At 34.7% G+C, this 13,133-nt stretch overlaps 1 protein-coding gene across 1 annotated transcript; it reads right to left on the bottom strand.

The window, feature by feature from the left end:
- Positions 1-4,709: 4,709 nt before the first annotated feature.
- Positions 4,710-10,960, bottom strand: LOC106651795 (nuclear polyadenylated RNA-binding protein 3-like). The gene is made up of 5 exons (XM_014370462.2): positions 10,907-10,960; positions 8,784-8,840; positions 6,020-6,227; positions 5,000-5,632; positions 4,710-4,914 (listed from the first exon to the last, which is right to left on the bottom strand). The coding sequence occupies exons 1-5, from the start codon at positions 10,958-10,960 to the stop codon at positions 4,823-4,825; spliced, it is 1,044 nt and encodes a 347-aa protein (XP_014225948.2). The 3' UTR covers positions 4,710-4,822.
- Between the last annotated feature and the right edge of the window lie 2,173 nt (positions 10,961-13,133).

Raw genomic sequence — 13,133 nt, 5'->3', positions numbered from 1 at the left:
ACGCGAACTGACGTGTGCATATACGCGCTGACGTTTTCTCTATGCTATATATAGTTGATATAAGTCAAGTCTCAAACATAAATACGAATAAAGCCAGCATCATAAAGCTTCTAGGGTCCTTTTTTCTTAGCTGGCGTGCGCAGAAAAGGTAAAAACGTCAGCAAAAGAAGAAAACTTTCGCTATTTGAAGTTAGTTTTAATACTTGTTTGGGAGAGAGAGAGAGAGAGAGAGAAAGAAAGAAAGAATGAATGTTCACTCATGCTCGTTGTTAGCCATGTCGACAGAAGAGTGAGAAAGACAGAGAGAGAGAGAACCGGCAAGAAAGGAGTTCCTTAACAGAATAGCATTGGTAACACTACTACTTTGCTATCCCACCGTGTGCTTTTTCATACTCTCTGACACTTTCTCTTTTCCCTTCTTTTTCTCTCTCCCTCTCTATCTTACCCACTCTCTTTCTCCTCTCTCCTTTGCTCCTTTCTCTCGAGTACTATTACTTACAAAATGATAAACGTATTGTCAACGTCTCCTTCTCTCTTGGTTCGCTGTCCGTAATAGAATTTACTACTGTAACTACATCCACCTCAATGTCAAGCCGAAGAGAACACCCTTTTTTTTATCATGTTCCGCCGTCTTACACGAATGCAATGAAAGTAGAGGTAGCACATATTTACTCTTTCACATACCTATATAATATTAATCTTACACGATCGATAGATTGCACCGAGCGAGGAGGACAAATATAAAGCCAAGTTGAGAAACTCGCTTTTGACATCCTCGAATATGCTCGCAAGGGAGATTGATTCAAGTCAGCCGAAAGAAAAGAGAGAAAGACGAGAAAGAGAGAGAGAGAAAGAGCGTGACAACAATGCGAAAACACATCTGTGGCTTGGCGGTGACTTTTCGTTTTTCTCCATTCTTCTTGCTGCCGCGCACAAAGCCACAGGCGCTATACACAAACTTGGCTCCGAAAAGTCGGTCAGTCGTTACATGCCCTGATAAATTACTCGTGCTCGTTTTATTATTATGTACGTAATGTCGCACTGTTAAAACTGAAATTAAAACTTTACAATCATAAATGTAATTAATTTACGGTAATTGGAATTTTTTAACACTTAGCAAATCACCAATAATTCATTGGTAATACTACTAACAATAAGTCGCCAATTATTGATTACTTTACAAATCATGTTTGATAATTTCTCGAAATATTTCACAATCATTGCGATACTTTCCCGCTCGAAGCAATCAATTTTCTATGACAAATTCACAAGCATCTTATTTTATTTTAAATTATTTGTAAATCAAATTACATCATTTGTAAAGAACGTAAAGAAAGGAGAAAATATAAACATTGAACGAGTATTACAACTGATTCAAGCAGTCGACATTGGTTGGAATAAACTGTGCGCTTGTTCAGCACACCAGCCCATAGGCTTAAACCATAAAATCAATTGCATCACACTCGGTCTCGTTCATTTGCGCACATGTGCATGTTCAAACGCACAAAAATCATTACAGGCATAATATGTACTGCGCGCGACCAATAAGTTCTGACCTTTGGTTTTCATTGAATTTTAATTCGAAGTTTAGCCACGTTGCGGCACGTGTTATCTATCAATTATTTTCCCATACGCGCAGGGGGTATCGGAATTTTCCGGTAATTTAAATCCACGGAGGGCAAAATACATGTACACGCAACGCGCGTAATTGAAACCACCCCTTGTTATCCGAGAGTTGCGAATTTAGAAATAATAAATGCGCTCGATCAATTACAACGAGATAGTTCGAGCGTGCATATATAATACATTTATTTACTTAACAAACATAAATGAATGCATGAATTTCAAGGAAATTATAAAATTAATAATACTTGAGTGACGATTTATCGACAGCCCGATAAAGTCTGCGTAATCTAGACATAAGTATACGCGATAGGTTTAGTTTTATCTCCTTTTAACGAGCGCAGACATTTCTAATGGTTTATCTCGTCATCGCGCGCGACAATACGTTCGCAGCCGCCGTTACACACGCGGATATCTGACGCATTATTCTTCTGCAAATATCTCACTCGGGCTACGGCGAGATTCCTCCGAACATAACGTAAAAACGCTATAGGCACATTGCGGTAGCACAGCGTCACGGCGGCGCACACATATAATATATATATAAAAAAAAAAAAAAAGGAAAAAAAGAGAGTGAAACACCATGAAAAAGAGAGACGAGCTGGAGTGAGAAAGAGAAATAACAAAGGCTATCTATACATGTATAGAATAGGCTTGCGTGCACGTACATACACCCCCGCACACAAAGAAGCTATATCTCGACAGCGCGAAATTGCGCTTTGAGCCGCCGCTGCCGGCACCACCGCGTTGCAGCCGAGCGTCACTCGAGCGCGTCGTATAAATCAAAGGAAATAATAGAAAGAGAGATATAGGTGCGGCTGTGCATCTGTGTTTGTGTGTGTGTGTGTGTATGCTTCTGTATGCGTTCACGGGGCAAAGTAGCTATATAGGGGATCGATCGGCAACTCTCTCTCTTTTGCTCTCTCTCTCGCACACGCAGATAGCTTGACAAATGAATTGTCTGAAATTCGAACGTATATGCCTCGTGTGATGTATGCGCGTTCGAGAATTTAAATGTACTTAACGAGATGGCTACCTTTTTTTCTTGCTCCGCAGCAACAATGCCTAGTCTTGCAAAACTGTGCGTATACATACAAGCAGTCAGCCTGTATACAAACTCATCCTACGGTCAATTATATTCGAATCGATCGGTAGTAGTAGTCTCTCCGTCGGAACGACTTCCATCGGACGCTCGTTTCCGCTGAATAAAATAAAAAAAAAATAAACACGAGCGAGAGACAGAGGGAAATTAGCAGCGCGCGGCAACGAGAGACGGAGTAATTTTCAATCTCGCAGCATGCAATATTCATGCCGCACCGCTCCTTGATTAACGTGTCAGGCAAGCCTCGATACGCGAACTTATCAAAAGATCGGAAATTTTTATGTGCGGTACGCGAGAAGAAAAGTCGATGCGCGTGCGTCTGTATCGATGTATATACCCGTAACGCACACGTTTACGATAAGGGTCCGTGTCCTCGAGTCGCGTCGAATTTAATAATCTCGCAGACGCGCTTACCGATTACAATTTTGCATGTAATACGCTTCCAAAGCCAGGGTAGAATTTTTTTTATATAATACTGCACGGCAAGCACACGCGTGCTTGTGTGTGTGTGTGCGTGCAGCGATCAATCATGTGGCTGCAATCGTCGCCAACGCGAAGGTACTATACCATACACGTGCTCCAGCCTCGCACATCGTTCGCTCGAGTGATGTGATTTTGTCGAAGTCTTTTCGATGGCGCAGCAGCTAGCGCAGATGCCATACGTGTGTACCTGTATATATATAATATAAAACGCATTGTTGCTTGTACGCGGCAGAGCTGTACTGCTTGACGCGTACATATTTAATGGTCCGCTTGGGCGGCTACAGGTACTCGAGAGCTGCTCCAATACACGAGCGTTAAAATTGATTTTTCGCGATTTGCCGCGAGAAGATTTTCTCTCGGCTCTTGCGTGTATATAACGTGGCCGTTCGACGAGCGAGAGCGAGAGGAAAAGAGAAAAAGAGTGAATTAATAGCCGAGAAAAAGTATGCACAAGTACGAGTAAAAGTATATTCCATGCTACGAGGTGTCGAAAGCAGAGTTTGCGATTGAAAAAAAATTCATCAAACTTGCTTACGCACGGCTCGCAAGTTTTAATAACGCCCGGCTACCTACTTTTCTTTCCTGAAAAATGTATTAATGCAAAATTATATAATGTATCGTATAATACGTGTGTCCTACGACCGGTCCCCGCGTAATATTGGGTAGTGCGGGAGCGTGCGGTATAAACTATATATACATGAAAACGATACACCGTAATTACAATTTTTGCCCCGGTACATCGAGAAGAAAACCTGCTGCGCAGCGAATATAGCGACAGTGGCACCTTGATCAAAGCATCGGCTAAATGCAAATTATGTGATTTAATTAAGTAAACTGCTGCTGCCGCCGTGCGCACCGGCACACGGGTGCCTGTGTCTAGGGGCGCGCGCACAAAAGCACATAATAATAACGCGAGCTACTGCACTGTACATTGCTCCTGCGAATGTATATGCTGCGTTATACGTATAATGTATAGTTGCTGCAGACTCGCGAAAGCAAATGGGAGGTTTCATTGAATTTTAACATATTATTCTCGCTCGGCCTCTAACGCGAACGGTAGTACACGGTATCCGCGAGAAGTTCTGAGCGCTAGATCGCGTTGTACAATTGAATCTCTTTTTTCCCTTTCTTCGTTCCATCTGGGCTCGGTCGAATTCAATACTATCGTGCGCAGAGCATTTAATGAAAATTTAGCGCCTTGTGTTTTTTTTTTTTTAGTCTGCATATCTCATTCATGATTTTTTTGTGCTAAACCTCCCAATGTAACGGCTAAATCAGCGCACAGTAGACATCTAGCTATCTTTACATAAGGGCGCATGAAAAGAGAAAAGCAAAACAAGCGCATTGAATTTATAAATTCACAATTGCAAGGTACTTTTGGTTTTGGCGCTTTTGAAAATGATTCTCATTTTTATGAAATTAAATTTTGGATTTTCTGGTTTTTCATAAGGTCATATTTTTTTAGCAATTTTTTAAAAATAAATTTATAAATTAGCTTGCATATAAATTTTATTACAAATAATTGTACAAGATTTTCTTGCATATATGAATACAAAAACATAAAATGTACAAAAAATATTTACATAGGTACAAGTATTACATTGCGAACAAAAATTAAGAGCGTTTTTTATTTTTTTTCGTAATAGTCGGAGGAAGTTTATCTTCTGGAAAACCGTTTGCTATGAGAGCTGCCCTCAATCTCGCACCTACAAAAAAACAAAATATTGATTTCTAATAATTACTTACTTTTTTGATAAATTTTTAATTGCTTTAATGGAAGGAAACACTTACACTTTCTTTTTACGTTTTTTGCTTTCTTTTCCAATTTTAATGCTTTTTCCAACGGAAATTTCTGGAGTATGGTGGCAACAGAAAAAACAGACTGCACCAAAATTCTCGTTTTTCTGGCATCTTCCTTCGCTTCTTCACTTAAATTCTCATTTTCAACGTCACCGAGCTTTTTGAGCCTTTCCATTTCTGCAGGATCATTTTCATCAGGATCATGCAATTCAAAAAATTTTAAAACGTCTTTCGTTCCTTCGGAGACATCGTCATCGTCACTTGCATTACTGTCCTCACTTTCATCATCTGTTTCATCTTCGTTGCCTTCATCCTCTTCAGCTTTTCTGACGACATAATCAAAGAAACTTTCTCTTTCTTCATCGTTTGCCCAAGGTGTACCATCTGGTCTACAAAAACGCAGACTTTTCATATTAAAACCATTTGAATTTTCCTCTGCACTATCGGATTCTTCATCATCACCGTCTTGAGCAACCAGATAGCCTTTACTCGAGATCATATTTGAGTCTAAATCATCATCGTAGCTCTCACTATCATGTGATACTCTTTTTTTGTTCCTTGCTTCAATCATGGATTCATCATCATTATCGTTATCATCATCTTCGTCTTCATCTTCATCTTCATCTTCATCTTCATCTTCATCTACGTCTTCATCTTCATCTTTGTCTTCGTCTTCGTCTTCGTCTTCATCTTCATCTTCTTGAGCCAATTCTTCAAATAACACTGATTCTACAGCTCGTCTTTCGTGCTCATTTTTATTGTGCTTTGTTATTTTGTTCTTTTTCTGAATGAAGTATGTTTATATGAGTTAAATTATATAAAAAATAATTATGATTCATATTTAGTGAATAAGTATTGGATAATTGTCCTAATGATATCAATTATGGTGTTTAAATATCGTCATTTAATTACTAATACTCTTTAATCACACTATCATAATAAAAATAATTAAGACAATAAGAAAATTTATTCAAATAATATTAAAATTTAAAATTTGTAAAAATAAAATACATACGTTATTATGTCTTGATGTTGAAGCTTCTTCATTATATGAGTCAAGTTGGCAATGAGACCGTTTTTGACTGTTCTTTTTTTTAGGAATCACAACTTTTTCAACTTTTTCAACTTCTTCGTCAGAATTACTTTCACTTGAAGATTGCTCATTTAAATATTGTCCATTCCAGTTAAACTCTGGTGCAAGTTCTCTTTCTACTTCTTCCTATAATGATTAAAAAAAATTGCAAAATTTAAAAAAAGTTCAGCCATTAAAATATTAACATGCATCCAAAATTATAAATAGTAACACAATTTTGAAAGTTGACCCACATACATTGTTTTGCGTAATTACTAATAGCCCAGAGATTTAAGTAAAAGTAATACCGACTTGGGGACAGTCGTTGCGATAGATATTTTACAATTGTTACTAAAGTAAAAGATGCTTAGGAATGATATGTACATAAAAGATACAGAAAATTTATTGTATATTTTTATTTATGATCGAAAAACGGTCGAAAATATCATTTTTTAGGGAGCTTATTAATTTTCTAAAGGGAGGACTAATTAATGCTCATATATTAATTGACGTACACATAGAGCTTGTCAAACCCTTCCAAGTGAGCCCTACCTGAATTTATTTGGTACATTTCGACACCTCTTACGAAAAGTAGGAAGTTTATATTCAAGTTAACACATAAACTTCCTACTTATCGTAAGAGGCAACGATTTGTTCTTTAGAAACGCATTAAAAGCTGTTGAATTATCGCTTTTTTTCAATTGTTTATATCTTCTGAATAAATTAGCGAACTCTTTTAAACAGGTGTGGACAGTACACTCTCGGTGTACCTAATAAATGGTAAAAAATTCAAAATTATTCATGCAATACTTTATTGTTTACTTGAATTTGTTGCTCCCATCATGTTTATGAGGTCATTCTACACGTATGAACAAATTAATACAAATTCTATAAGTGTCTAATTAAAACGCAAGACTAATACTTTCCAACCTATTGACTGTAATAGTAAAAATTAATCGAGATCTATTGTAAAATTGAGCTAAAAAAGACAGTATTTCAATCCTTATAAACAAATTGAATATCTTTGCTCCATTAATCGATGCAGCTTTTATTTTTCTTTCATCATAAAGGTGTCAGTTTTACGCATATTTACAAAAAAAATTCAAGTCTCTATAAGCATTAAAAGCAAAGGTAGAGTTTTTTTTCTTTGATTGACAACGTCTTTGTTTATAACTATTGAGACATCTAACAAAAAATGTTTCTTTAACAAGAAATGTTAAATTTAATTAATATACTATCGGTTAATTTTTACTATTCCAGTCAATAGTTTGGAAAGTATTAATCTTGCTTTTTAATTAGTCACTTATAGAATTTGTATTAATTTGTTCATACGTGTAGAATGACCTCATAAACATAATGGGAGCAACAAATTCAAGTAAACGATAAAGTATTGCATGAATAATTTTGAATTTTTTACCATTTATTAGGTACACCGAGAGTGTACTGTCCACACCTGTTTAAAAGAGTTCGCTAATTTATTCAGAAGATATAAACAATTGAAAAAAGCGATAATTCAACAGCTTTTAATGCGTTTCTAAAGAACAAATCGTTGCCTCTTACGATAAGTAGGAAGTTTATGTGTTAACTTAAATATAAACTTCCTACTTTTCGTAAGAGGTGTCGAAATGTACCAAATAAATTCAGGTAGGGCTCATTTGGAAGGGTTTGATAAGCTCTACGTGTAGGTCAATTGATATATGAGCATTAATTAGTTCTTCCTTTAGAAAATCAATAAGCTCCCTAAAAAATGATATTTCCCCTACGGAAATTCATCGCTACTTTAATTCTTAAAAACTTGCAAAAAGTCTTCAAAAGTCTAAATAAGTCTTAAAAATTCTTATAAATGTTCAGATTTCGTACCGTGATTTTTAAGAGTTAATAAAAATTTATAAGAGTTTTAAATGATATAAATAAATTTTTTAAATTTATGTGAAACCTGATATTTGGTTTCCGAAATATTCAGACGGGTAAGGAAATTGCTTATTTAATTTAAAAAAAATGTTTACAAGTTATAATAATTGTTATATAGAGTTATTAAGAGTTTTTAAGAGTTATTAAGTGTTATGAAAGTTTTCAATATTTTTAAAGACATTTTTGATCGGTATCCACAGTTGACAAAAGTCATGGTGAAAAAACTGTACAAGCAACTATATGAACAATGTAGAAAAAATAAAAAAAATAAAAAAAGTAACTTAACAATTTTGCTAAAAAATTGAGTATCCACAAGGTTTTATGAATTTTTAAAAACTGTTATTAACTCTTTATAATCATTAATCAGGTGTACGAAATCCGAACATTTGTAAGACTTTTTAAGACTTTTTTAGACCATATAAAATTTTTTCAGGAGAAACATTTCCGTCGGGGTTTCGACCGTTTTCCGATCATAAATAAAAATATACAACAAATTTTCTGTATCTTTTATGTACATATCATTTCTAAGCATTTTTTACTTACGAAACAATTGAAAAATATCTATCGCAACGACTGTCCTGAACTATATCTAATTTCCCTTGGCTATAAAATATCATGAAATAGTAACAATTTTTTAAGTTGAAACAATCATTTAATGCTGAAGAAATCTGCCAAATTTGACAATTTCCTTACGACTTCAAATAAATGTCTTTCCTGGTTAGTTATAGAACTAAAAATATATGGTTATTTTTCAAAGTATTTTGCTAGCATGACACAATTATTTCGACTTACATTTGATTCGTATTCAGAATCAACTTCGTATTCGTCTGAATCTTCTCTTTCATCACTCTGCGAACAAAGAAATTATGTATACTTAAGAGAAAAATTACCAATAAAAATTTAAAAGTATTATTTTAAATTGTTGCTAATAATTGTTCACTATAGGCTGTTTTCACAGTCGTCAGTGACAGTCACAAATCGACCAGCTGATTTGACTGGAGGCCAAACAAAGCGACCGCCCGTATACTTTACATGTTAAAGTTGGTTGGTCATAGTACTTGTAGTTAGTTTAACGAGCAGTAAAAGAATAAACAAAAAATAACTGGAGAAACCGGAAATCCTTGTGTATCGAAATATCGAAGCGGTTTTTAGTTAAAGTCTTTAGTTTGTAAATAAAAAATATTGAAATTTCGGCTTTTTTGCCTGTGATGTTGTCAATAAACTCTAATAAAATAGTTATTAACAGTGGTTTTTTGGGTTGCAATATAAACTCTCAAGCGGGGAAGTTTTTATTCTTTTAAATTACCAACGAAAAACTAAGAAACAATCGTAATTTCAAAAAAGTATAAAAATGATCTCGCAATCGTCTTCCCGCAATCTGCTGTTGGTAGAAAGATAGTATTCTTAATTACGATTGTTTTTTAGTTTTTCGTTGATAATTTGAAAGAATAAAAAATTTTTGAGAGTTTGTATTGCAACCTAAAAAAACCACTTTTAATAACTATTTTATTAGAGTTTATTGACAACTTCACAGGCGAAAAAGCCGAAATTTCAATATTTTTTTATTTACAAACTAAAGACTTTAATTAAAAACCGCTTCGATATTTCGATACACAAGGATTTCCGGTTTCTCCAGTTATTTTTTGTTTATTCTTTTACTGCAAGTACTTTGACCAACCAACTTTAACATGTAAAGTATACGGACGGTCGCTTTATTTGGCCTCCAGTCAAATCAGCTGGTCGATTTGTGACCATGACTGGCGACTGTGAAAACAGCCTATACCAATGACATTGACACAATGTCAATAAATGAAAATTTCATAAAAAAAAAAAACTAAATTAGACAATTGATTCTATCCAGTAAATACAGTGAAGAAGAATTGCTCTGTTCTTCATTTATTCATAAGGCATCAGAGAACTGAATGGTTCATTTTTGTGAGAACTCTGTAATATATTGGCTTTTCAATTTTTCAGTTTCAATAGAGGATTTTATTTTTCTCTTCATTTGATATGCCAAATAAATGCAGTCTTTTAACCTTATAATTGTATACGAGTAAATCTCATGTAGTTTGAATATTTTGCCATTATAAAAATAATTTATTTTCAAAGTACACTCGTGAAATTTTTTTGGGAAATTTACAAGTGATTTAGAAACCTGAAAAAATAGTGCCCATCAAATTTTGACGAGGGCCAGCGAGGATTTGAAAACGTACATGTTACAGCTGAAGCCGATGAACCATATTTTTAAGACAATTTTTGCTCCTAAATTTGGTTAAAATATTAATTTTTTAAAATTTAAAAAAAAACCACATAGCGTCATCTTTTCCAAAATGTCGTAAACTAAAATACGCAATATAAATCGTGCCATTTGTAGTAAAACTGTTGATGTGCAATGCAAAATTCGATTAAAATGCATTGAAAAGCAACAATGGGCGCGGACAAATTCCAGGTTTATGTCATACATAACTTTTTTTACAAGGCACACTCACCAAAAATAGACATACCACTCGATTCGTCTACTCAAAAACTATTTTTCCCCATAATTTGGTAATGATTCATGGTGGGGTTTATTGGGATATTGGGATTTTATAAAAAGATCTAAGGATTGTTTGGTGATGATTTGCGATAAAATCCCACTAGACAGGATCCCGCTAGAAGTTGTTCTCAAGGAGTGCAAAAGTTGAAAACTCAACATAAACAATGCCAGGAATGGTAGTTTTTAAGTTTTCACACGAATACTGTGAAGTTGACACAAACATTAAAATATCACGAGATTTACTCGTATTCACCGGTAAATATATCAATTATGAAAGCCACAAGTCCATAGGTTATACATACTTTAATATGTAAAGTAAAAACCTATGAAAAAACTGCAAGTTTATTATTATTTTTATGTCAAAATTCTTAGTAATCACCATGCATTCGATGTCGACGTCTGAAGCTGAACTCACGTCGGATTTAAAATTCATTTTAAGTCAAATCAGTATTAAATGTTAACACACAGACTTTTCAACAAAATCTAAAGATGTATATTTTTATACTATAACGGTTAAATAGTTAAACAGTAAAAAGTTCAACAAGCTGAGTCAAGTCCACATGTCATGCAGATACAGGTTAGAAAGATGCCATGCGACTGAACATGTAGCGTGCATCGACTTGACTGTCATACCAATATATGGCTTGAATTTATGGCTTCACTTTCAATCCCCTCATATTCACAAAAATTTGACGGTCCATGATCGCGTCATGAGTCATGACTGTCATCAAAATAAATACGTCGCGAGTCGAGTCAGAATTAAACGTATGCGTTGTGCCTTTTTTGAATTTTATAATTTGAATTTTACAATTTCAAATGTATTATTGTTAAAAAAAATGTATATTTAAATGATTTCCTTTAATTTAATTTTGGAAAAATTTACAGAAAAATTCGAATGACAAAATTTCTCCTACACAAATAATTTGGAATGTTAGTTTTCAATCAAATTCATGTCTTAAGAAATATGTTTAATTATAGTCAATTGTGCTAAGAGTTAGATTTTGGAAAGCCGCATCAATATATTTTGGAAATCATTAAAAAGAAAATAATAAATTTAAAAATAATGTTTATAAACAAATTATTTTTGTATACGCACAAAGCACGCTAAAGAGTGCTAGTGAAAATCCAAACGAATGCTTGAAGATTTTAATTGAAAGTAATGTTTACAGCAAAACACATCAGGTCGATAATATAACTCAGCGAAAATTTCTGCGAAGAAAGTAGTTAGTTTTTCTTCTTGTTTTATAAAATTCAAAGCAAACAAGAGCTAGTATTTTCCATCGCTCTATATAAAAGCGAGCGAATCTGATAATGCAAAATAAATCGATGCATTGTCGGAAATGTCGTAAACTTTACCTCCAGGCCGGCGGGGCACAACGAAGCCCATACGCAAGCCCTTGGCACGCAAAGCAAGAGACTGCGGGTCTCGCGAGAAATTCGAGAGACGGCAATTAATGCCTTTATAAGCGTTGCGTACAGTCGTGATCTTCCATGGTATACGATCATATATATCTAAGTGCGTGTAGCGCAGCTTCACCTTAGACAACGATGCAGTTCGGTTATACATATTACATATAGGCTGCAACGGTGAGCGTGGCAATTTTGCAATCTCGCACCAACGCTAGGTAATGTACACACAAGCAAAGGAGCCTATATACGTACAAACACACATTTATCAAGTTTATTTGCCCTAACGCGATTTCCGTTGTAAGCCGCGCAACTAATTTATGCACTCGGCGAGGAATATAGTTCCCGCGATTTGCGAATGTATAAAGTCTTACGATTCGCGTTCATTTTCATACGTCATTCCATTCAGCTCGGACACGACATGCAGGAGTCTAATAATGTCAGTGTCTTACAAATTAATCGGTTCATATCGATTTGTTTTAGTTACTGAATGAAGTTCATAAGTGACAAATAATGAGACGAAAAATATCTCGCAAGCAGATCTTCCCACCTGTGGATTACACATACTTGGCAAAAAAAATGTAAGGGCTCTTGGTGCCTAAAAGTGAAACTTCCTACAATTAGTTTTACTTAATGGGCTTGCGGGGCGCATTTAAAGATAATTTCTTTTCTACTAAGAATCTTTGTGACTTTTTTCCAAAAAAAACCACTTTGAGGAAAAAATGCTAATAGCAAAAATCCCTTTGAATCGATGAAAGAATGGGTATGAATTTAGGCTGTATGTTATAATGAGAAACATTGAATCTGTGATTTACCGCAAATTCATCTTCTTCATAAAAGTATTTTTCGGATTCCGTTCATTTATAGTATTCATCATCAAATACACCCAAAGTCTTGCATTGATTTGTCGCAATCCCGTACGGTAAGAGGTGGCGATTCAGAACAGTTTTGATTTTCGTGCTGCTGTAATAACGAGCCTTGTAATATTGCATTTACATAATTTTTGCAAACATTTGAACAGAACATTTACTTCATTATTTTCTACAATCCCCAAACCTTGCGTAGGCTCATCAGAAATTAGTAATTCAGGATGCTTTCGATTTTCATACTGCATCAATAATGAACATTGTAATATTGCATATTATGTAACTTTTAAAACGTGTAAATGGATTACCTGAAAATCAAAAGTCCGCAAAAAT

Source organism: Trichogramma pretiosum, unplaced genomic scaffold (assembly GCF_000599845.2).
Source record: "Trichogramma pretiosum strain Unisexual culture from Peru unplaced genomic scaffold, Tpre_2.0 scaffold42, whole genome shotgun sequence".
NCBI classification, from domain to species: domain Eukaryota; kingdom Metazoa; phylum Arthropoda; class Insecta; order Hymenoptera; family Trichogrammatidae; genus Trichogramma; species Trichogramma pretiosum.
Note: the sequence above shows the minus strand (reverse complement) of the source record. Positions and strands in the feature narration are given on the sequence as shown.

Coding starts and splice junctions, on each gene's coding strand:
- LOC106651795 (XM_014370462.2), bottom strand. CDS start 10,960: ATGAATTTTAAATCCGACGTGAGTTCAGCTTCAGACGTCGACATCGAA. Junction 6,228..8,783: donor ATTCTGAATACGAATCAAAT/GTAAGTCGAAAT, acceptor TAATCATTATAG/GAAGAAGTAGAAAGAGAACT. Junction 4,915..4,999: donor AAAAAACGTAAAAAGAAAGT/GTAAGTGTTTCC, acceptor GTTTTTTTGTAG/GTGCGAGATTGAGGGCAGCT.